The 26,272-nt window shown below is 46.8% G+C and overlaps 1 protein-coding gene and 1 long non-coding RNA gene across 2 annotated transcripts in view; both read left to right on the top strand.

Moving 5' to 3' along the window:
* LOC115120478 (arginine-glutamic acid dipeptide repeats protein-like) overlaps positions 1-26,272 on the top strand; it is a 324,644-nt gene that overhangs the window by 210,254 nt on the left and 88,118 nt on the right. Inside the window, 2 exon segments of the mRNA XM_065005146.1 lie at positions 2,269-2,365; positions 13,969-14,073. Coding sequence (XP_064861218.1) covers positions 2,269-2,365; positions 13,969-14,073 — 202 coding nt within the window.
* LOC115120479 (uncharacterized) lies at positions 17,922-21,161 on the top strand. The gene is made up of 2 exons (XR_003862160.2): positions 17,922-19,789; positions 20,223-21,161. It is a non-coding gene; the product is annotated as an uncharacterized LOC115120479 (long non-coding RNA).

Genomic DNA, 26,272 nt, shown 5'->3' with positions numbered 1-26,272 from the left:
ACACACACACACACACACACACAATGCACTCAATCTCTGACACACACACACACACAATGCACTCAATCTCTGACACACACACACACACACACACAATGCACTCAATCTCTGACACACACACACACAATGCACTCAATCTCTGACACACACACACACACACTATACAGTTGAATGTAACGGACATGATATGTAGTTCTTGGCTGTGATTGACATGTCGAACAGAACACTGGTCTGAACCAGTCATCCGCTGTGTTGCCAAGGTAACAGCACTCCTTCAGACCAGCCGATTACAGGCCAGCGGGACGCGCGCGCACACACACACACACACACACACACACACACTGTACCGAACCAGTCGCATTAGCTCTGTTTCCTTGGTAACACACACCTTGTAGGCCAGACAGCGAATGTCTGGACCATCAAGTGCAAATACCCTGCACTGTAATGGTCCCTTGAACACAAACTACCCAGCCATCAGCACAAGTGGCCCGTCACACACACACACACACACACCCTGTCTGCTCCACCTTTAATTCTGTCTGACTACCTGATTACTGACTACCTGATTACTGACTACCTGATTACTGACTACCTGATTACTGACTACCTGATTACTGACTACCTGATTACTGACTACCTGATTACTGACTACCTGATTACTGACTACCTGATTACTGACTACCTGATTACTGACTACCTGATTACTGACTACCTGATTACTTGCAGCAATTCTCATCCACCCAAACATGTTGAAATAGTGTTCACTCTGTCTGCTACAGCCAAAACATGACCCTGACTCTATCCTCTCTCCCTGTCCCTGCTCTCCTTTCTCCTGCTCCTCCTCCAATCTCATCCTCCTCCTCCTCTCTCATCCTCTCTCCTCCGCCTGCTCCTTGTCCTCCTCCTCATCTCTCATCCTCCTCCTGCTCCTTGTCCTTGTCCTCCTCCTCTTTCATCCTCCTCCTCATCTCTCATCCTCCTCCTCCTCTCTCATCCTCGCTCCCTGTCGCTGCTCTCCTTTCTCCTGCTCCTCCTCCTCTCTCTGTCTCCTCCTCCTCCTTTCTCTTTCTCCTGTTCTTCCTCTCTCTTTCTCCTGCTCCTCCTCCTCTCTCATCCTCCTGCTCCTCCTCCTCTCTCTTTCTCCTGCTCCTCCTCCTCTCTCTTTCTCCTGCTCCTCCTCCTCTCTCTTTCTCCTGCTCCTCCTCCTCTCTCTTTCTCCTGCTCCTCCTCCTCTCTCTTTCTCCTGCTCCTCCTCCTCTCTTTCTCCTGCTCCTCCTCCTCTCTTTCTCCTGCTCCTGCTCCTCTCTTTCTCCTGCTCCTCTCTCTTTCTCCTCCTCCTCTCTTTCTCCTGCTCCTCCTCTCTCTTTCTCCTGTTCCTCCTCCTCTCTCTTTCTCCTGCTCCTCCTCCTCTCTCTTTCTCCTGCTCCTCCTCCTCTCTCTTTCTCCTGCTCCTCCTCCTCTCTCTTTCTCCTGCTCCTCCTCCTCTCTCTTTCTCCTACTCCTCCTCCTCTCTCTTTCTCCTGCTCCTCCTCCTCTCTCTTTCTCCTGCTCCTCCTCCTCTCTCATCCTCCTGCTCCTCCTCCTCTCTCTTTCTCCTGCTCCTCCTCCTATCTCTTTCTCCTGCTCCTCCTCCCTCTCTCTTTCTCCTGCTCCTCCTCCTCTCTCATCCTCCTGCTCCTCCTCCTCTCTCATCCTCCTGCTCCTCCTCCTCTCTCTTTCTCCTGCTCCTCCTCCTCTCTCTTTCTCCTGCTCCTCCTCCTCTCTCTTTCTCCTGCTCCTCCTCCTCTCTTTCTCCTGCTCCTCCTCCTCTCTTTCTCCTGTTCCTCCTCCTCTCTCTTTCTCCTGCTCCTCCTCCTCTCTCTTTCTCCTGCTCCTCCTCCTCTCTTTCTCCTGCTCCTCCTCCTCTCTCTTTCTCCTGCTCCTCCTCCTCTCTCTTTCTCCTGCTCCTCCTCCTCTCTCATCCTCCTGCTCCTCCTCCTCTCTCATCCTCCTGCTCCATGTCCTCTCTCATCCTCCTGCTCCATGTCCTCGTCCTCTCTCTCCTCGTCCTCTCTCCTCTCTCTCCTCGTCCTCTCTCCTCTCTCTCCTCGTCCTCTCTCCTCTCTCCTGCTCCTCATCCCCTCTCCTCTCTCCTGCTCCTCATCCCCCTCTTCTCTCCTCTTCTCCTGCTCCTCATCCCCCTCTTCTCTCCTCTTCTCCTTTACCTCCTCTCCCTCTTCTCTCCTCTTCTCCTTTACCTCCTCTGACTGTTTTGTCTTCCCTCCTCAGATTCTGGCCGGGAGCTGGTCATCACAGACCCAGTGGTCAGGGGCAGAGAACTCTTCATCTCCGACTATGTGGACACTTACCATGCTGCTGCCCTTAGGTAAGACAACCCACACACTCGGAGAGAGACCAACTCTAAACAAGTTAAAGGAACGTACTCGAGTTCATGACCAGTACTTGCAGCCTTTGTGGAATGGTACTGTATCAGTTTAGTTCCTTTAGGGGGACAGTCGACTACAGAGATGAAAGAAAGGTTTATAATCCTAGAACAGACACTGTGACCTATATAGAGCTCTAACCTATAACCCACAGCTCTAACCTAGAACCAACAGCTCTAACCTAGAACCCACAGCTCTAACCTAGAACCAACAGCTCTAACCTAGAACCCACAGCTCTAACCTAGAACCCACAGCTCTAACCCGAGAACTCGCAGCTCTAACCTAGAACCCACAGCTCTAACCTTTGACCCCACACAGCACCTAGCAACACTAAGCTGATAGTCATCAGTCTCTAACCTATGACCCCACACAGCACCTAGCAACACTAAGCTGATAGTCATCAGTCTCTAACCTATGACCCCACACAGCACCTAGCAACACTAAGCTGATAGTCATCAGGCTCTAACCTTTGACCCCACACAGCACCTAGCAACATTAAGCTGATAGTCATCAGTCTCTAACCTTTGACCCCACACAGCACCTAGCAACACTAAGCTGATAGTCATCAGTCTCTAACCTTTGACCCCACACAGCACCTAGCAACACTAAGCTGATAGTCATCAGTCTCTAACCTATGACCCCACACAGCACCTAGCAACACTAAGCTGATAGTCATCAGGCTCTAACCTTTGACCCCACACAGCACCTAGCAACACTAAGCTGATAGTCATCAGTCTCTAACCTATGACCCCACACAGCACCTAGCAACACTAAGCTGATAGTCATCAGGCTCTAACCTTTGACCCCACACAGCACCTAGCAACATTAAGCTGATAATCATCAGGCTCTAACCTTTGACCCCACACAGCACCTAGCAACATTAAGCTGATAGTCATCAGGCTCTAACCTATGACCCCACACAGCACCTAGCAACACTAAGCTTCTCCCTGCTCATGTGATTCTCTCTGAAACCAGATAGTCTTTCTCTCTGCTCATGTGATTCTCTGTCTGAAACCAGATAGTCTTTCTCTCTGCTCATGTGATTCTCTGTCTGAAACCAGATAGTCTTTCTCTCTGCTCATGTGATTCTCTGTCTGAAACCAGATAGTCTTTCTCTCTGCTCATGTGATTCTCTGTCTGAAACCAGATAGTCTTCTCCCTGCTCATGTGATTCTCTCCCCCTCCTTCCCTCTGTTCCTCATCCCCGCACACACACACACACACATGCACAAAGACAGACACACACACACACACACACATGCACAAAGACAGACAGACATGCACAGACGCAAACCATCTGTGAAAGTGTGGCAGCTCTCCCTCTGAGCCACGTCTCAGAGAAACCAGTGATTTCAGGCTAAATTAGCAGCCAGTTCTTCGGGAACACACACACACAGGAACACACAGGAACACACACACACACAGGAACACACACACACACAGGAACACACAGGAACACACACACACAGGAACACACACACACACAGGAACACACACACACAGGAACACACACACACACAGGAACACACACACACACAGGAACACACACACACAGGAACACACACACACAGGAACACACACAGAAACACACAGGAACACACAGAAACACACACAGAAACACACACAGAAACACACATAGAAACACACAGGAACACACACACACACAGAAACACACACAGAAACACACACACACAGAAACACACACACACACAGAAACACACACACAGAAACACACACACAGGAACACACACACACAGGAACACACACACACAGGAACACACAGGAACACACACACACACACACAGGAACACACACACACACACACACACAGAAACACACAGGAACACACACACACACAGGAACACACACACACAGGAACACACACACAGGAACACACACACACACAGGAACACACACACACACACACACAGGAACACACACACACAGCAACACACACACAGAGCAGCTCTTTGATATGACTTATTATAGGATCTTTTGATGTACGCAGACAGGGAATTCCAGCGTGATGCTATAATGTAATGCTGCCCGCTTTACACACACACACACACACACACACACACACACAGAAACACACACACACACACACACACACAGAAACACACACACACACAGACCTCTGTGATGTCTGGTATTGTGATGATGGGCCCAGACACACACAGACCTCTGTGATGTCTGGTATTGTGATGATGGGCCCAGACACACACAGACCTCTGTGATGTCTGGTATTGTGATGATGGGCCCAGACACACACAGACACAGACCTCTGTGATGTCTGGTATTGTGATGATGGGCCCAGACACACACAGACCTCTGTGATGTCTGGTATTGTGATGATGGGCCCAGACACACACAGACCTCTGTGATGTCTGGTATTGTGATGATGGGCCCAGACACACACAGACCTCTGTGATGTCTGGTATTGTGATGATGGGCCCAGACACACACAGACCTCTGTGATGTCTGGTATTGTGATGATGGGCCCAGACACACACACACACAGACCTCTGTGATGTCTGTTGTTGTGATGATGGGCCCAGACACACACAGACCTCTGTGATGTCTGGTATTGTGATGATGGGCCCAGACACACACACACACAGACCTCTGTGATGTCTGGTATTGTGATGATGGGCCCAGACACACACACACACAGACCTCTGTGATGTCTGGTATTGTGATGATGGGCCCAGACACACACACACACAGACCTCTGTGATGTCTGGTATTGTGATGATGGGCCCAGACACACACAGACCTCTGTGATGTCTGGTATTGTGAGGATGGGCCCAGACACACAGCTAGACAGACACACACCCACACACTGGGGGATGTAATGTGATGTTGTCTCAAGGTGTGTGTGTGTGTGTGTTTGTGTGTGTGTGTGTGTCTCTCTCTCTCTGTCTATCTCCATGTGTCATCTCTTGGCGGGTGTGCAGGAGGGATGAAGGAGGGAGGGATGATGAGTTCAGCTGGTGCTTGTGTGCTCCGTAGTCTCAACTTCATCCATCATAACAAACTTAAACTGGCACCTCCGTGCTCATGTGACTCTCACTCTCACTCACACACACACACACACACACACACACACACACACACACACACACACACACACACACACACACACACACACACACATACCTACCTTTAATACCTGCTGCCTCAGATTTCATTAGTCTACGCCAGCTGTTGAACACATCCCCTCTACTAGAGAGGCTGCAGTTCTGGCAGAAATCACCTAGCAACACCACAGCAGGCGCCATGTTGGAGGAGTCAGTGTGTCGTAACATTGTTTTCCCCGTGTCGTCCAATCGTCCAATCGACTGGCTGCGTTCTGCTTCCACCGGAAACCTCCCGGCACAGTGCTCATAGTTTTTCTCTAAGGACCCAGGAAATGGAGGCAGTGTTTCGTAACATTGTTTTCAGCCGTGTCGACCAATCGTCCAATCGACTGGCTGCATTCCAGGAAACGGAGGCAGTGTTTCGTAACATTGTTTTCAGCCGTGTCGACCAATCGTCCGCGTTCCAGGAAACGGAGGCAGTGTTTCGTAACATTGTCCAATCGTCCGCGTTCCAGGAAACGGAGGCAGTGTGGGAGAAACTATTCAAGTAAGTAAATGTGTTGTGAAAATGATAAACTATGTATTATTAGCTAGCATGCTATAGTAACTTAACGTTAGTGTGCAGGCTAACGCAAATGCGCTTTTAACGTAATGTTAGCTAGCTAGCTAACTGTACATACTGCAAATTAAATATCACCAGCTAGCTAACTTCATATTGGTCAGATAAATATATTGATGTATCTATCATTTGGTAAATTAAAAACACAAACTCTAAATGCATTTGTAGGTAGGTAGCTAGCTAGCTAACAGCCATGGAGGAGGGTGAAATGATTAGCATCTCCGGGTGTCAAAGTAGGCAGCTCTCGGTAGGGCTGGTACCTTTACAATTCTCCAGATCCAGTCCCCTAGCGAGGGAAAACTACGAGAATAGAGAGCGATAACAATGTAATATTCAGTGCTGTCTAATTTGAGTATAACTTCGCCTGTTGTTGTTGTTGTTGTCTGTCCTCAGATACTTGAGAGCTCTGAAACCCTGTCTGCAGACGAATGTCCCAAGAGGACAAGTTAACGTCGTTGTATACCATGGGTTATATGTGTACCTATGTTCTAAACAAACAAAAAATACAGTTTAAAAGTCACACACACACACACACACTGTCTAAACCTATTACAATTGGAGCACGCCAACCCATCACACCTGATTCAACTTATCAAACCTAATGAGGGGATAGTCAAGTGTGCTGTTACTGGGCTGGAATAGAAGTCTGTTCCCCCAGTAGATCTGTTACTGGGCTGGAATAGAAGTCTGCTCCTCCAGTAGATCTGTTACTGGGCTGGAATAGAAGTCTGTTCCCCCAGTAGATCTGTTACTGGGCTGGAATAGAAGTCTGCTCCCCCAGTAGATCTATTACTGGGCTGGAATAGAAGTCTGTTCCCCCAGTAGATCTATTACTGGGCTGGAATAGAAGTCTGCTCCCCCAGTAGATATATTACTGGGCTGGAATAGAAGTCTGCTCCCCCAGTAGATCTATTACTGGGCTGGAATAGAAGTCTGTTCCCCCCAGTAGATATATTACTGGGCTGGAATAGAAGTCTGCTCCTCCATTAGATCTATTACTGGGCTGGAATAGAAGTCTGCTCCCCCAGTAGATCTGTTACTGGGCTGGAATAGAAGTCTGTTCCCCCAGTAGATATATTACTGGGCTGGAATAGAAGTCTGTTCCCCCAGTAGATATATTACTGGGCTGGAATAGAAGTCTGTTCCTCCAGTAGATCTATTACTGGGCTGGAATAGAAGTCTGTTCCTCCAGTAGATCTATTACTGGGCTGGAATAGAAGTCTGTTCCCCCAGTAGATCTATTACTGGGCTGGAATAGAAGTCTGCTCCTCCAGTAGATCTGTTACTGGGCTGGAATAGAAGTCTGTTCCCCCAGTAGATCTGTTACTGGGCTGGAATAGAAGTCTGTTCCCCCAGTAGATCTGTTACTGGGCTGGAATAGAAGTCTGCTCCCCCAGTAGATATATTACTGGGCTGGAATAGAAGTCTGTTCCTCCAGTATATCTATTACTGGGCTGGAATAGAAGTCTGTTCCCCCAGTAGATCTATTACTGGGCTGGAATAGAAGTCTGTTCCCCCAGTAGATCTATTACTGGGCTGGAATAGAAGTCTGCTCCTCCAGTAGATCTGTTACTGGGCTGGAATAGAAGTCTGTTCCCCCAGTAGATCTGTTACTGGGCTGGAATAGAAGTCTGTTCCCCCAGTAGATCTGTTACTGGGCTGGAATAGAAGTCTGCTCCCCCAGTAGATATATTACTGGGCTGGAATAGAAGTCTGTTCCTCCAGTATATCTATTACTGGGCTGGAATAGAAGTCTGTTCCCCCAGTAGATCTATTACTGGGCTGGAATAGAAGTCTGCTCCTCCAGTAGATCTGTTACTGGGCTGGAATAGAAGTCTGTTCCCCCCATTAGATCTATTACTGGGCTGGAATAGAAGTCTGCTCCCCCAGTAGATCTGTTACTGGGCTGGAATAGAAGTCTGTTCCCCCAGTAGATCTATTACTGCGCTGGAATAGAAGTCTGTTCCCCCCATTAGATCTATTACTGGGCTGGAATAGAAGTCTGTTCCCCCAGTAGATCAGGGACGTTGATTAATCACAGACCACAGTCCTGTTATAAAGAGAAGGAGGGGATCTGTCTCTGATGTGTCTGTGTTGATTAATCACAGACCACAGTCCTGTTATGAAGAGAAGGAGGGGATCTGTCTCTGATGTGTCTGTGTTGATTAATCACAGACCACAGTCCTGTTATAAAGAGAAGGAGGGGATCTGTCTCTGATGTGTCTGTGTTGATTAATCACAGACCACAGTCCTGTTATAAAGAGAAGGAGGGGATCTGTCTCTGTGTCTGTGTTGATTAATCACAGACCACAGTCCTGTTATAAAGAGAAGGAGGGGATCTGTCTCTGATGTGTCTGTGCTCTCGAGCGGCTAGATGTTCTTTACCATTCGGCCATCAGATTTGCCACCAGTGTTCCTTATAGGACACATCACTGCACTCTATACTCCTCTGTAAACTGGTCATCTCTGTATACCCGTCGCAAGACCCACTGGTTGATGCTTATTTATAAAAAACCCGCTTAGGCCTCGCGTTCCCCTATCGGAGATATCGACTGCGGCCCTCATCCTCCACATCAAAAAGCATTTCTGCAACAATTACAGTGTCTATGCTAAATGTGGTTTAAATTGTCAAATAAATAAATAGATTATAAGAAAAAATGTTGTTGTTTTTTTTCAAATGGGGCAAGACAACAAAAAAACTGTTTCTGTTGTATCAGCAGTTACCTTTAATCTGGTTTAAAGGGGCACTGTTGTCATGACAACAAGGTGACAGGGCTCTCTACCTAAATGGCACAGCAATCATTCAGCTTGACCAAGGCACAGCATATTACAACCGTCTAGTCTGTCTGAGGGAAGTCTCCTTTCATATCCACAGCATATTACAACCGTCTAGTCTGTCTGAGGGAAGTCTCCTTTCATATCCACAGTATATTACATTAATCTAGTCTGTCTGAGGGAAGTCTCCTTTCATATCCACAGTATATTACATTAATCTAGTCTGTCTGAGGGAAGTCTCCTTTCATATCCACAGCATATTACATTAATCTAGTCTGAGGGAAGTCTCCTTTCATATCCACAGCATATTACATTAATCTAGTCTGAGGGAAGTCTCCTTTCATATCCACAGTATATTACAATAATCTAGTCTGTCTGAGGGAAGTCTCCTTTCATATCCACAGCATATTACATTAATCTAGTCTGTCTGAGGGAAGTCTCCTTTCATATCCACAGTATATTACATTAATCTAGTCTGTCTGAGGGAAGTCTCCTTTCATATCCACAGTATATTACATTAATCTAGTCTGAGGGAGGTCTCCTTTCATATCCACAGCATATTACAGTAATCTAGTCTGACTGAGGGAAGTCTCCTTTCATATCTGGAAAAGGACAAAGTAGAAGTGGAATGCTGCAACATTGTTAATCTTCACAGTGGGGATCTGATGCAACATTGTTTACCTTCACAGTGGGGATCTGATGCAACATTGTTCACCTTCACAGTGGGGATCAAGTCGACATTTGTGTCTTTCTAAAGGGAAGCCTCCTGAGGTTGAAGAGGCGCTGTTGCTCTTTCTTCACCACACTGTCTGTGTGCATGAACCATTTCAGTTTGTCCGTGATGTGTGTACACAGAGGAACTTTCCACCTTCTCCAGCAAGATGTCGATGTCCACGACGGGGCTGGTAATCCGTGGTTGTCTGTAGATCTTGCCACATACGTCTGGTGTTTGAGCCGTTGAATTGCGACTCCACTTTGTCTCTTGCGGAGGGAATAACTACACGGTTTGTATTCGGTCATATTCCCAGTTGCCTTGCCATGATTAAATGAGGTGGTACGTGGCTTCCAGTTTTGCGCGAATGTTGCCATCAATCCATGGTTTCTAGTTAGGGAAGGTTTTAATAGTCCCAGTGGGTACAACATCTCCTATACACTTCCTGATAAACTCGCTCACTGACTCAGCGTATACGTCAATGTTGTTGTCTGAGGCTACCCGGAACATATCCCAGTCCACGTGATCGAAGCAATCTTGAAGCGTGTTATCCGATTGGTCAGGCCAGCGTTGGATAGACCTAAGCATGGGCGCATCCTGTATTAGTTTCTGCCTATAGGAGGGGAGCAACAATATGGAGTCATAGTCAGATTTCCCAAAAGGAGAGCGGGGGAGGGCCTTGTATGCATTGCGGAAGTTAGAGTAGCAGTGGTCCAGTGTGTTTCTCGTGTACTGCAAACGATATGCTGACAGAATTTAGGTAGTCTTGTTCTCAAATTAGCTTTGTTAAAATCCCCAACTATATTAAATGCAGCCTCAGGATATGTGGTTTCCAGTTTGCATAAAGTCCAGTGAAGTTCCTTGATGGCCGTCTTGGTGTCCGCTTGCGGGGGGGATAAACACGGCTGTGACGATAACCGGGGAGAGTTCTCTTGGGAGATAATACGGTCGGCATTTGATTGAGCTCTTGTGTGTTGTTACAATAACACCGTGAGTCGTTAATCATGACACACACACCCCCGCCCTTCTTCTTCCCGGAGAGATGTTTGTTCCTGTCGGCGCGATGCACTGAAAATCACATTGGCTGTATTGACTCTGACAGCGTGTCCCCAGCTAGCCTTGTCTCCGTGAAACAGAGTATGTTATAATCCTGGATATCTCTTTGGAAAGCAACTCTTGCCCTGATTTCGTCAACTTTGTTAACTAAGGACTTGGACATTAGCGAGTGATTTACTGGGAAGCGGTGGGTGGTGTGCACGCATCCAAAGCCACACTAGAAGTCCGCTCCGGCACCCTCTCCTCCGGCACCCTCTCCTCCGGCACCCTCCACTCCGGCACCCTCTCCTCCGGCACCCTCCACTCCGGCACCCTCCCCTCCGGCACCCTCTCCTCCGGCACCCTCCCCTCCGGCACCCTCTCCTCCGGCACCCTCTCCTCCGGCACCCTCTCCTCCGGCACCCTCCCCTCCGGCACCCTCCCCTCCGGCACCCTCCCCTCCGGCACCCTCCTCCGGCACCCTCTCCTCCGGCACCCTCCACTCCGGCACCCTCCACTCCGGCACCCTCCCCTCCGGCACCCTCTCCTCCGGCACCCTCTCCTCCGGCACCCTCCACTCCGGCACCCTCCTCCGGCACCCTCTCCTCCGGCACCTCTCCTCCGGCACCCTCCACCCGGCACCCTCCCCTCCGGCACCCTCCCTCCGGCACCCTCCACTCCGGCACCTCCCCTCCGGCACCCTCCACTCCGCACCCTCTCCTCCGGCACCCTCCACTCCGGCACCCTCCTCCGGCACCCTCCCCTCCGGCACCCTCCTCCGGCACCCTCTCCTCCGGCACCCTCTCCTCCGGCACCCTCCACTCCGGCACCCTCTCCTCCGGCACCCTCCACTCCGGCACCCTCTCCTCCGGCACCCTCCACTCCGGCACCCTCTCCTCCTACGGCACCCTCTCCTCCGGCACCCTCTCCTCCGGCACCCTCTCCTCCTACGGCACCCTCTCCTCCGGCACCCTCTACTCCGGCACCCTCTCCTCCTACGGCGTTGTTTTGGGTCGGCCTCTGGAATCAGTTCAAGGTGCAGACAAAGGATCCGCTTTGGGAAAGTCGTATTCCTGGTCGTAGTGCTGGTTGTAATGTTGGTAAGTTGACGTTGCTCTTATGTCCAATAGTCCTTCCCGGCTGTATGTAATAACAGCTAAGGTTTTCTGGGCTAACAATATAAGAAATAATACATTTAAATATATATATATATATATACTGCACAGTTTCCTAAGGACTTGAAGCGAAGTTGCCATCTCTATCGGTGCCATCTTGTGAAACATGAGGTCAACACTTTACATGTTGCGTTTATATTTTTGTTCAGGATACAAAGTACACCTTTTGTTAGAGTATCACTTCTTCAGGTCACCTGTACCATCAGGGTCTTAATTGCTGGTTGTGTTTGATTCATTCAGGTGTTTTAGTGTCATATAAAGATTCAATCTATTGTTGGGCTAAAACAACCAATAGTCAACACAGCAGGATATCCTGTCCCGTTAAGGCTAAAGCAACCAGTCAACACAGCAGGATATCCTATCCCGTTAAGGCTAAAACAACCAGTCAACACAGCAGGATATCCTATCCCGTTAAGGCTAAAACAACCAGTCAACACAGCAGGATATCCTATCCCGTTAAGGTTAAAACAACCAATAGTCAACACAGCAGGATATCCTATCCCGTTAAGGTTAAAACAACCAATAGTCAACACAGCAGGATATCCTATCCCGTTAAGGTTAAAACAACCAATAGTCAACACAGCAGGATATCCTATCCCGTTAAGGTTAAAACAACCAATAGTCAACACAGCAGGATATCCTATCCCGTTAAGGCTAAAACAACCAGTCAACACAGCAGGATATCCTATCCCGTTAAGGTTAAAACAACCAATAGTCAACACAGCAGGATATCCTATCCCGTTAAGGCTAAAACAACCAGTCAACACAGCAGGATATCCTATCCCGTTAAGGCTAAAACAACCAGTCAACACAGCAGGATATCCCGTTGAAGCCTTTGTTCTATGCTGTAATGTCCATCTAGATTAGATGGTTACATTCAAGACAAGATTGTAATTATTGATCTGTTCGTAAGTGTCGGCAGAGTTAGGCATAGGCTACCCTGTGATTTGACTCATAATTTCATATTTACATTGTATCTTAAATTTGTGTTTTCTTGTCCATCAGTATCAGTGTTTTGGTTACTTGTCAAGTTTTGTATTTTTTTTTTTTTTTGTGGACCCCAGGAAGAGTAGTTTCTGCTTCTGTGGATCCTAATAAATAAATATATAGGTGAATTTTTATTTGGAAAAAAATGCTTCCCCGAAACTTGACACTCGTGTGCCGCCGATGAGAGCGATGTATGTTAAGACTACAAGCTATCGAGCTAATGTTGACACTTGGTTAGCATAACAGCTCAAAGAAACTCCAAATCAGACTTACCAGTGATGAAAAGATCAAAGCAGATCCTGAAAGCTGTCTTCGGTTCAGGTCTTTGACGGGCAAAAACGATTCTTCGCTTTTCTGACAGTTCTTGAATCTTTCCTCCTTGATGTTTCATGAAAAACTTTCAATTTTAAATGTATTTTTATTTTTAAATGTTGTCCCGTTGTCTTTTCCTGCCTTGTTAGAGCAGGCAAATACGGCACAGAAATTGACCATGGCGATGAATGAAGTAGGTGTAGGAACTGTTATCATGCAGCTTGGGGTAGCCACACGGCTGTTGTTGTCGGATTAATTTATGCAGTGGTCATCCAACATGGCCGCCAGGAAGCATCATACGTCACCTGGCAACCCTCTATAGAACTCCCCAGGAAACACTTAATGACATGGTACTTACAGTGCATTTGGAAAGTATTCAGACCTCTTCACTTTTTCCACATTTTGTTACTTATTCTAAAATGAATTAAATAGTTATCCCCCCCTTCCCCTCATCAATCTACACACAATACCCCATAATGACAAAGCAAAAACAGGTTTTTATACATTTTTGCTCATTTATTTCCTTGTCATTATGGGGTATTGTGTGTAGATTGATGGGGGGTGAATACATTTTTGAATAAGTAACAAAATGGCTGTAACGTAAGAAAATGGGGAAAAGTCCAGTCTGAATGCTCTGCACATAGCAATGTGTTAATATGTCTGTATGTTGACTAATAAAACACATTTTCCTGCATTTGTCTTGTTTTTCCAAGACGCACTTCCCCCAAAAACACGATTAATTACATTCTTGCAACAATATCAATGATGTTTTGTACACCTATATCTTTACCACAAGACTGTAAGATGTTGACAAATAAATCACATTATCCGTGTCTGTCTTGTGTTTCAGGGGGAAGTGTAACATTGCCCATTTCTCAGACATCTTCGCTGCCAGGGAGTTCAAAGCTCGCATCGACTCCTTTTTCTACATCCTGGGATACAACCCAGAGACCAGGTAAGACTGTCTGACTATTGGTTCTGATCCAACCCAGAGACCAGGTAAGACTGTCTGACTATTGGTTCTGATCCAACCCAGAGACCAGGTAAGACTGTCTGACTATTGGTTCTGATCCAACCCAGAGACCAGGTAAGACTGTCTCTGACTATTGGTTCTGATCCAACCCAGAGACCAGGTAAGACTGTCTGACTATTAGTTCTGATGCAACCCACAGACCAGGTAAGACTGTCTGACTATTAGTTCTGATGCAACCCACAGACCAGGTAAGACTGTCTGACTATTGGTTCTGATACAACCCAGAGACCAGGTAAGCCTAAAAGACCATTTGTGCTTGATCCTAAAATGTGGTCCGAGGCACCGTATGGATGTTGTGATGCAATTGCGAAGCCTCTGGAGGCACCCAGGGGCCAAATTGAGCTCCGTACCACATCCCTGTGTGTCTATCAAATTGTGTAACAATGCCGGAGGGTTCCGTATAGCTCCGCATTGACGTGATTGGTTGACGATAGGTGAGGGCGGGAGGTTCTGAATAAACATAAACTAATTTTCCTTGACAACAGCTCTGCGCTGCTCGAAAGTATAAATGCCCTGATTTCTGCAGAGGCCGTATCACGGTAAATTGTGTACGTCAAAGTCGGACGTCGGATTGACCTTTTACTGACTGACTTAAATAAAGGTTATAAAAAATCAAATATATATATTATTTTTTTTAACTAGGCAAGTCAGTTAAGAACAAATTCTTATTTTCAATGACGGCCTAGGAACAGTGGGTTAACTGCCTTGTTCAGGGGCAGAACGACAGATTTGTACCTTGTCAGCTCGGGGATTTGAACTTGCAACCTTCCGGTTACTAGTCCAACACTCTAACCGCTAGGCTACCTACCTCCTCTACACTCTAACCGCTAGGCTACCTACCTCCTCTACACTCTAACCACTAGGCTACCCTGCCGCCCCCTGACTGACTTTAAAATAAAATAAAGCGATGCATCGTCAATCCGACGTCTGCATTGGCCGTACACCATTAATGGTGATACGATATCTGGAGAAGACAGGGCATTCATACATCTGCTGTTGTCAAGGAAGTGAGTTAGTGTTTATACAGGACCTCCCGCCCACACCTACCGTCAACCAATCACGTCAATGCGGGTCCATTCCACCCCTTCTCCAGCCTTCACCTGGCACCATTCCACCCCTTCTCCAGCCTCCACCTGGCCCATTCCACCCCTTCTCCAGCCTTCACCTGGCCCATTCCACCCCTTCTCCAGCCTCCACCTGGCCCATTCCACCCCTTCTCCAGCCTCCACCTGGCCCATTCCACCCCTTCTCCACCCTCCACCTGGCCCATTCCACCCCTTCTCCACCCTCCACCTGGCCCATTCCACCCCTTCTCCACCCTCCACCTGGCCCATTCCACCCCTTCTCCACCCTCCACCTGGCCCATTCCACCCCTTCTCCACCCTCCACCTGGCCCATTCCACCCCTTCTCCAGCCTCCACCTGGCCCATTCCACCCCTTCTCCAGCCTTCACCTGGCCCATTCCACCCCTTCTCCAGCCTCCACCTGGCCCATTCCACCCCTTCTCCAGCCTCCACCTGGCCCATTCCACCCCTTCTCCAGCCTTCACCTGGCCCATTCCACCCCTTCTCCAGCCTCCACCTGGCCCATTCCACCCCTTCTCCAGCCTCCACCTGGCCCATTCCACCCCTTCTCCAGCCTCCACCTGGCCCATTCCACCCCTTCTCCAGCCTTCACCTGGCCCATTCCACCCCTTCTCCAGCCTCCACCTGGCCCATTCCACCCCTTCTCCAGCCTTCACCTGGCCCATTCCACCCCTTCTCCAGCCTCCACCTGGCCCATTCCACCCCTTCTCCAGCCTTCACCTGGCCCATTCCACCCCTTCTCCAGCCTCCACCTGGCCCATTCCACCCCTTCTCCAGCCTCCACCTGGCCCATTCCACCCCTTCTCCAGCCTTCACCTGGCCCATTCCACCACTTCTCCAGCCTCCACCTGGCCCATTCCACCCCTTCTCCACCCTCCACCTGGCCCATTCCACCCCTTCTCCAGCCTTCACCTGGCCCATTCCACCCCTTCTCCAGCCTTCACCTGGCCCATTCCACCCCTTCTCCACCCTCCACCTGGCCCATTCCACCCCTTCTCCACCCTCCACCTGGCCCATTCCACCCCTTCTCCAGCCTTCACCTGGCCCATTCCACCCCTTCTCCAGCCTTCACCTGGCCCATTCCACCCCTTCTCCAGCCTTCACCTGGCCCATTCCACCCCTTCTCCAGCCTTCACCTGGCCCATTCCACCCCTTCTCCAGCCTTCACCTGGCCCATTCCACCCCTTCTCCAGCCTTCACCTGGCCCATTCCACCCCTTCTCCAGCCTTCACCTGGCCCATTCCACCCCTTCTCCAGCCTCCACCTGGCCCATTCCACCCCTTCTCCAGCCTCCACCTGGCCCATTCCACCCCTTCTCCAGCCTCCACCTGGCCCATTCCACCCCTTCTCCAGCCTCCACCTGGCCCATTCCACCCCTTCTCCAGCCTCCACCTGGCCCATTCCACCCCTTCTCCAGCCTTCACCTGGCCCATTCCACCCCTTCTCCAGCCTCCACCTGGCCCATTCCACCCCTTCTCCAGCCTCCACCTGGCCCATTCCACCCCTTCTCCAGCCTCCACCTGGCCCATTCCACCCCTTCTCCAGCCTCCACCTGGCCCATTCCACCCCTTCTCCAGCCTTCACCTGGCCCATTCCACCCCTTCTCCAACCTCTACCTGGCCCATTCCACCCCTTCTCCCCTCTACCTCCATTCCACCTTCTCCAGCCTACCTGGCCCATTCCACCCCTTCTCCAGCCTCCACCTGGCCCATTCCACCCCTTCTCCAGCCTTCACCTGGCCCATTCCACCCCTTCTCCAGCCTTCACCTGGCCCATTCCACCCCTTCTCCAGCCTTCACCTGGCCCATTCCACCCCTTCTCCAGCCTTCACCTGGCCCATTCCACCCCTTCTCCAACCTCTACCTGGCCCATTCCACCCCTTCTCCAACCTCTACCTGGCCCATTCCACCCCTTCTCCACCCTCCACCTGGCCCATTCCACCCCTTCTCCACCCTCCACCTGGCCCATTCCACCCCCCTTCTCCACCCTCCACCTGGCCCATTCCACCCCTTCTCCTGCCTCCACCTGGCCCATTCCACCCTTCTCCAGCCTCTACCTGGCCCATTCCACCCCTTCTCCAGCCTCCACCTGGCCCATTCCACCCCTTCTCCAGCCTCCACCTGGCCCATTCTACCCCTTCTCCAGCCTTTACCTGGCCCATTCCACCCCTTCTCCAGCCTTCACCTGGCCCATTCCACCCCTTCTCCAGCCTTCACCTGGCCCATTCCACCCCTTCTCCACCCTCCACCTGGCCCATTCCACCCCTTCTCCAGCCTTCACCTGGCCCATTCCACCCCTTCTCCAGCCTTCACCTGGCCCATTCCACCCCTTCTCCAGCCTTCACCTGGCCCATTCCACCCCTTCTCCAACCTCTACCTGGCCCATTCCACCCCTTCTCCAACCTCTACCTGGCCCATTCCACCCCTTCTCCACCCTCCACCTGGCCCATTCCACCCCTTCTCCACCCTCCACCTGGCCCATTCCACCCCTTCTCCACCCTCCACCTGGCCCATTCCACCCCTTCTCCACCCTCCACCTGGCCCATTCCACCCCTTCTCCTGCCTCCACCTGGCCCATTCCACCCCTTCTCCAGCCTCTACCTGGCCCATTCCACCCCTTCTCCAGCCTCCACCTGGCCCATTCCAGCCTTCACCTGGCCCATTCCACCCCTTCTCCAGCCTCCACCTGGCCCATTCCACCCCTTTCTTTTCCCATTGCAACTTTTCCCCCATCAATGTTTCCAGTAATATTAGAAAGTGACTACAGATGAGAAGTAATTATCTAGCTAAATCTGGTGCAGTGGTATATTGTACATTGGGTCAGCAACAGGCAGCCTGTGGGCCAAAATCCTGCCCGCAAATTTTTTAAATGTTTTTTTAATTGATCGGGATTGTATTTTTATTTAATTTTTTAAAGACAATCACTAGGAATTCAGATAAAAAATGAGTTTAATTTAGGAAATATGTTCCCAAGTATTCCCACAAATAAAAGAGATGTGATTGTGTCTCGGTGTGTAATCAAGGTGTAAAAGTATTATTTTCGAATAGTCTCTTTCGGATCAGTTAGGGCCATTATGTGGATCCTTTAGATATTTCATTTAGAATTTTAGGACCCATTTCCCCCCAAAATATAAATGTTTTATTTGATAACATTTTCCATTTGGCCTTTACTGGTATAGAGCATATATTCATAATTGGCACACACAAAAAAATACAGTAAAGAATGAAATCATAAGAAAAAAGGTTTTGAAGTGTCTGTCTTATATCTAGGAGATAAAAGAAAGCTCAGGAAATATTTACAATATTACTTTTTTTGGACCACCTATATTTTTGGGATTACAAAACAAACCCCCATCCTACCATTAATTTGTATGGGTTACCGTCAGATGAAGGTTTAATATCTATATATATCTCCTTTGTATGGGTTACCTTCAGATGAGTCCAGTGACACTCGTGGGGGTCATAGACAGTGTTCCCTCTAAGATGCGCGCGTGTACGGCCACGCACTTCCCCCAGGACCGCAGCGCAAAAGAAGTGCCATGCCGCGCAGAGACGCAAGAGGTTGAACTTCACTGAGTTCGCCTTATCAGTTTGCACTATATAGATTTTATTTTAATGTATGTGATCGAATCAACATTATATCAGCCTCTTTTCAATGCACCGAAACAAATCTAACTTTTGCAAGATTGAGTCTGTGATTTTATTGGCAGAGCCAGAGCGCAACGGAGGATTCTATTGGTGAGGGTAGCCTCACGAGTCTCTCAATCACCCGCGAGTAAATGCGCTTTTCACATCAGAGCCGCCCTTGTTGCACTTTTGTTAATATTCTTTCACTAGTTAGTGAGTTATTAGCCCGGTTATAGATAAGTATAGGTCAACAATGGGGAGTTACTACTAGTACTAGTTTTTTATGCTAACAATGCCTGCAATACCGCGTTCGGCCTAGAACCTCCGTGGCTTCAGTGAGAGGGGGCACTCTGTCTCCCCGGTCTGCAGCGTCGCGTTCAATTCCAATGTTCTTGTTTATTATAGACCAGACATTCGAGAGGGGAGATAGGTGGTTTTCACTAGTTACCACAGCCGCAAAGTCAAAATAGTTTATATCGAAAAAAATGTATTAAAACAAACATTTGCTTTTTTGCTTATAATTGAAAGTTAAGGTTAGGCATATGTTAGGTTTAAAATCTGATTTTAAGAGAAATTCTAGAAATAGGCGTGGTTTAATGCCTTTGTGGTTGTGACAAACGAGATGGATTCCGCATCCTGTCTGTGTGTCTGTGTGGAAGGTCGTAGCACATGCTCAGTTGTGTCTGGTAGAAACGGGAGCTCGAGGTGGGGATACGCTGTGAGGTCACAGCACCAGCTCAGTGGAAGCCCCTCTCTGAGAGCAAGCGCTCTGCGCCGTCCTCCATTTTGAGCACCTGACAATAGGTGGGAAGGGGAGAGAGAGAGAGTGAGTCGATTCACAACGACCACTTCAATTCTAGACAAACTGTCAACAAACGAGCCTTAGAGATTGGTGTCAGAAATGGACGACATGTTTGCTACTCGGAGGTAGGTTGATAAACATATTCATATGTTACGGTTTAATTCCGCGAGTAGGTTTGAGACAGTCAGTCTGTCTGAGTAGTCGCGGCTTTTCATCTGTCTAGTGTAAAGCAAAGCTTTTTACCCGAATTAATTTAATTATACACCCGAGTGTTTTTTTCTTTGTTTTTTTTGTCACGGATATGAAGAGAACATGCATGTCTGACCATAGTTTAAATTAGACAAGAGCATACTGTTATCGGATACATTGTATTCGTGAAAGGTGCATATCCCTGCAAGAGTTGCCATGCATAAAGGTAAATCGCTGAGCGAACGCACTACATTGTAACAACATTGGCGTAACGGAACATGAAAGCAACATCTATACCGTTTTACATAATCATATTATAAGCAAGCTAACTTTTCTACACCTTTTTGTTGTTGTTGTTGTTGCCTATAGGAGAAATGAGACACAGAAGCAAGGCTGGTGCCGACTCCATTTTGCAGTAGCCCACTCTGTCTGTTCTCGTGTTTACAATCGAGCCGACATGGCAGCCCTGAGAAGCTTTGTGCAGACACACACTCTCGCTCCAGCTGATACATGTGATCATGTCAAAGAAATACTTCATGTTGTAGGTGTTTCGGGAGTCTGTGTGGTTGATTGGAGAAGTCGTTTTTTTTTTCGCACAGTTTTTGTAATATTATGACGGCGTTATAGTCGTGCGAGGATTGGACGGATCGGATGTTTGGGGCGGGGTTTCCCCTGGTAAAGTTGCACCATGCTGGATCAGGACTGTTATTGTTTTGGTTCAGGAAGTAACAATACAAAAGATGCCTGTTTGGTCTTGCATGTGTCATTTTCTAGACTTGACATGAAATATGTTGGGAGCCATTCCTGTTGTACAGGACATGGCTATCCAAGTTGCACTGACTATTACTCATCCGATACAAAATAGACACAAGTTTGTGTCCGTCCGAATACTTATACTCGCGTACTACGTCCTTAAACTGGATACTAATTTCTGCGTTTGATCAAGTATAATTCACTCGTCTTTTCCGACTTAACAGCTGATAATCAGATAGTTAACGCGATCGCGAACTAGATGGGAGCATAGCATGTGGAGTTCTATTTTCGAAATTTCACGTACTAGAAAACTGTATATTTTTTCGCATACTATAATTAGTACGCTAGAATGGGTATTCGGACATAGACTGTTAATAGATACATATGATACTGCTGCATGTTCAGGTATAATAATATGATCAAATATGACTTTCCTTGAATATTACTCATAACGTACATAGAGAAATGTACCCCAATCCCTAACATTTTTTTTATTTTTATAAAATATATATATATATATATGGATTTATTAATAAACGGGTTCATAAGTGTCAACTTTTCAACTCATTGATTCTTCCCTTTTCTAAATATAACATTTCTAGAGTTCAACTAAACCATGAATTGTCTTAATAGCAAAGTAATTATAGTTAATTGTCTTCAGGTGTTATGTATACCCTATATCTGAATCACCAATATCATATCTGTTCCTAGTTTTATTGACTTAAAAGGTCTCATTAGACTTCCATACTCTGTCCTGACAAGTTTGTGGAGCTGTCAAACTGCCCACTTAACCCACTGTGGGGAATTTGGGACCTCACCTGTACAGTGCCTTCAGAAAGCCAGTGCCTTCAGAAAGCCAGTGCCTTCAGAAGCTTCAGAAAGCCAGTGCCTTCAGAAAGCCAGTGCCTTCAGAAAGCCAGTGCCTTCAGAAAGCCAGTGCCTTCAGAAAGCCAGTGCCTTCAGAAAGCCAGTGACTTCAGAAAGCCAGTGCCTTCAGAAAGCCAGTGCCTTCAGAAAGCCAGTGCCTTCAGAAAGCCAGTGCCTTCAGACCACTTGATTTTTTTTTTGCACATTTTGTTGTGTTACAAAGTTGGATTAAAATTGATTTAATTGTCATTTTACGTCAATGATCTACACAAAATATTATGTCTAAAGTGGAAGACAAATTGTAAACTTAAATAAATAAAAGGGAAATAAAACATGTAATATATTTTGAGTAGATTAGAATTTAAACCCTGTGAGTCAATACATGAATCGCCTTTGGCAGCGATTACAGCTGTGAGTCTTTCTGGGTCATTTCTCTTGAGAGCTTTTCACACCTGGATTGTGTAACATTTGCCTACTATTTTATAAATTCTAAAAGCCCTGTCAAATTGGTTGTTGATAATTGCTGGACAACCATTTTTAGGTCTTGCCATAGATTTTCAAGCAGATTTAAGTCAAAACTGTAACTCGTCGTCTTTACTGTCTTCTTGGTAATCAACTCCAGTGTAGATTAGGCCTTCTGTTTGTTATTGTCCTGCTGAAAGGTGAATTCATCTCCCATTGTCTGGTGGAAAGCAGACTGAACCAGGTTTTCCTCTAGGATGTTGAATGCTTAGCTCTATTACATTTCTTTTGTATCCTGAAAAACTCCCCGGTCTTTGACTATTACAAGCATACCCATAAAAAGGTATTTATTTTACCAGGTAGGTTGTCTGAGAACACATTCTCATTTACAATAACAACCTGGAAAATAGTTACTGGGGAGAAGAGGGGTGGATGAATGAGCGCCAATTGGAAGCTGGGTATGATTAGGTGGCCATGATGGTATGAGAGCCAGATTGGGAATTTAGCCAGGGCACCCTACTCTTACAATAAGTGTCAGGACACCAGTTTTAACGTCCCATCTGAAAGACGGCACCCTACACATGGCGACGTTCCCAATCACTGGTGCATTGGGATATTATATTATATTTAAATTGCAGCCAACACTATGCTTGAAAATATGGAGAGGGGTGTTCCGTAATGTGTTGTGTTGGATTTGTCCCAAACATAACACTATTTATTCACAATCATTTGTATTGCGTTTCCACATTTGTTTTCGCAGGTATTACTTCAGTGCCTTGTTGCAAACAGAATGCATGTTTGGAATATATTTTTTTTATTCATAACAGGCTTCCTTATTTTCACTCTTGTCAATTCGGATAGTATTGTGGAGTAATAACTATACTGAACAAAAGTATAAACACATCATCCCAACCCTTTCAAAGATTTTACTGAGTTTCAGTAAATATAAGAAAATTAGTCAATTGAAATAAATATATTAGGCCCTAAATCTATAGATTTTACATGACTGGGAATACAGATATGCATCTGTTGGTCACAGATGCCTTAAAAAAAGTAGGGGCTGTGGATCAGAAAACCAGTCAGTCAGTATCTGGTGTTGCCATCATTTGCCTCATGCAGCACGACACATCTCCTTCTCATAGAGTTGATCGGGCTGTTGATTGGTGGCCTGTGGAATGTTGTCCCACTCCTCTTCAATGGCTGTGCGAAGTTTCTGGATATTTTGGCGGGAACTGGAACACGCTGTCGTACACGTCGATCCAGAGCATCCCAAACATGCTCAATGGATGACATGTCTGGTGTGTATGCAGGCCATGGAAGAACGGGGACATTTTCAGCTTCCAGGAATTGTGTACAGATCCTTGCCACCGTGCATTAACATGCTGAAATGTGAGGTGATGGCAGGGGATGAACGGCACAACAATGGGCCTCAGGATATCATCACAGTATCTCTGTGCATTGAAATTGCCATCGATAAAATGTATTTGTTGTCTGTAGCTTATGCCTGCCCATACCATAATCCCTCCACCGTGGGGCCCTCTGTTCACAACGTTGACATCAGTAAACACCATACCGTAACCCCACCTCCACCGTGGGGCCCTCTGTTCACAACGTTGACATCAGTAAAACACCACCGTGGGGCCCTCTGTTCACAACGTTGACATCAGTAAACACCCACCCCACCCACCGTGGGGCCCTCTGTTCACAACGTTGACATCAGTAAACACCATACCGTAACCCCACCTCCACCGTGGGGCCCTCTGTTCACAACGTTGACATCAGTAAACACCATACCGTAACCCCACCTCCACCGTGGGGCCCTCTGTTCACAACGTTGACATCAGTAAACACCATACCATAACCCCACCTCCACCGTGGGGCCCTCTGTTCACAACGTTGACATCAGCAAACCGCTCGCCCACACAACACCATATACATGGTCTGCAGTTATGAGGCCATTTGGACGTACTGCCACATTTTCTAAATCGACGGAGACAGCTTATGGTAAAGAAATTGACGTTCAATTCTCTGGCAGCAGCTCTGGTGGACATTCCAGCAGTCAGCATGCCAATTGCACGCTCCATTACAACTTGACATATCTGTGGCATTGTGTTGTTTGACAAAACTGCAACGTTTGAGTGGCCTTTTACTGTCCCCAGCACAAGGTGCACCTGTGTAATGATCATGCTTTTTAATCAGCTTCTTGATATGCCACACCTGTCAGGTGGATGGATTAGAACGTCTTTTTAGTGACATGGTGCGTTGATACACCGTCCAAAAAATAAATTTAAAATAAAATAATATATTAAAATTGTCACGATGCTCAAAGGGATATTTAAAGTTGGCTTTTTCAAAAATGTTCCCATCTACCAATAGGTGTCGCCTTTGAGAGGCATTTTAAAACCTCCCTGGTCGGTCTGTTTTGAAAGTCACTGCTCGACTGAGGGACCTTACAATTATCTGTGTGTGTCAAACACTTTTATTGCACAATGCAACTTTATGTGACTTAAGCTCATTTTTGAATTTTTATTTATAATATTTGTAATTTTTTACTCCTTGTCATAGCAAAGTGGTTGAATAGTTATTGACTTCACTTATAGGGTATTGTGTGTAGGCAAGTGACACAATCTCTATTTAATCCATTTTGAAATTCAGGCTTTAACACAAAACGTGGAAAAAGTGGTCCATAGACAATTTCTGAAGGCACGGTGCATTTCAATATACAGTCTGCTCTCTCAATAATTAACCCAATGAAGAGCTATTATACAGTCTGCTCTCTCAATAATTAACCCAATGAAGAGCTATTATACAGTCTGCTCTCTCAATAATAAACCCAATGAAGAGCTAGTATACAGTCTGCTCTCTCAATAATAAACCCAATGAAGAGCTAGTATACAGTCTGCTCTCTCAATAATAAACCCAATGAAGAGCTAGTATACAGTCTGCTCTCTCAATAATAAACCCAATGAAGAGCTAGTATACAGTCTGCTCTCTCAATAATAAACCCAATGAAGAGCTAGTATACAGTCTGCTCTCTCAATAATTAACCCAATGAAGAGCTATTATACAGTCTGCTCTCTCAATAATAAACCCAATGAAGAGCTAGTATACAGTCTGCTCTCTCAATAATAAACCCAATGAAGAGCTAGTATACAGTCTGCTCTCTCAATAATAAACCCAATGAAGAGCTAGTATACAGTCTGCTCTCTCAATAATAAACCCAATGAAGAGCTAGTATACCGTCTGCTCTCTCAATAATAAACCCAATGAAGAGCTAGTATACAGTCTGCTCTCTCAATAATAAACCCAATGAAGAGCTAGCTAGTATACAGTCTGCTCTCTCAATAATAAACCCAATGAAGAGCTAGTATACAGTCTGCTCTCTCAATAATTAACCCAATGAAGAGCTATTATACAGTCTGCTCTCTCAATAATAAACCCAATGAAGAGCTAGTATACAGTCTGCTCTCTCAATAATAAACCCAATGAAGAGCTAGTATACAGTCTGCTCTCTCAATAATAAACCCAATGAAGAGCTAGTATACAGTCTGCTCTCTCAATAATAAACCCAATGAAGAGCTAGTATACCGTCTGCTCTCTCAATAATAAACCCAATGAAGAGCTAGTATACAGTCTGCTCTCTCAATAATAAACCCAATGAAGAGCTAGCTAGTATACAGTCTGCTCTCTCAATAATAAACCCAATGAAGAGCTAGTATACAGTCTGCTCTCTCAATAATAAACCCAATGAAGAGCTAGTATACCGTCTGCTCTCTCAATAATAAACCCAATGAAGAGCTAGTATAAAGTCTGCTCTCTCAATAATAAACCCAATGAATAGCTAGTATACAGTCTGCTCTCTCAATAATAAACCCAATGAAGAGCTAGTATACAGTCTGCTCTCTCAATAATAAACCCAATGAAGAGCTAGTATACAGTCTGCTCTCTCAATAATAAACCCAATGAAGAGCTAGCTAGTATACAGTCTGCTCTCTCAATAATAAACCCAATGAAGAGCTAGTATACAGTCTGCTCTCTCAATAATAAACCCAATGAAGAGCTAGTATACCGTCTGCTCTCTCAATAATAAACCCAATGAAGAGCTAGTATAAAGTCTGCTCTCTCAATAATAAACCCAATGAATAGCTAGTATACAGTCTGCTCTCTCAATAATAAACCCAATGAAGAGCTAGTATACAGTCTGCTCTCTCAATAATAAACCCAATGAAGAGCTAGTATACAGTCTGCTCTCTCAATAATAAACCCAATGCTCCGGTTGAGGGAGGGGTACCCCTGGCCCTTGAGAGCAACGGCGTGTGCAGGCTTTTGTTCATGCC

The sequence above is a fragment of the Oncorhynchus nerka genome, linkage group LG20, assembly GCF_034236695.1.
Source record: "Oncorhynchus nerka isolate Pitt River linkage group LG20, Oner_Uvic_2.0, whole genome shotgun sequence".
In the NCBI taxonomy this organism is placed as follows: domain Eukaryota; kingdom Metazoa; phylum Chordata; class Actinopteri; order Salmoniformes; family Salmonidae; genus Oncorhynchus; species Oncorhynchus nerka.
Note: the sequence above shows the minus strand (reverse complement) of the source record. Positions and strands in the feature narration are given on the sequence as shown.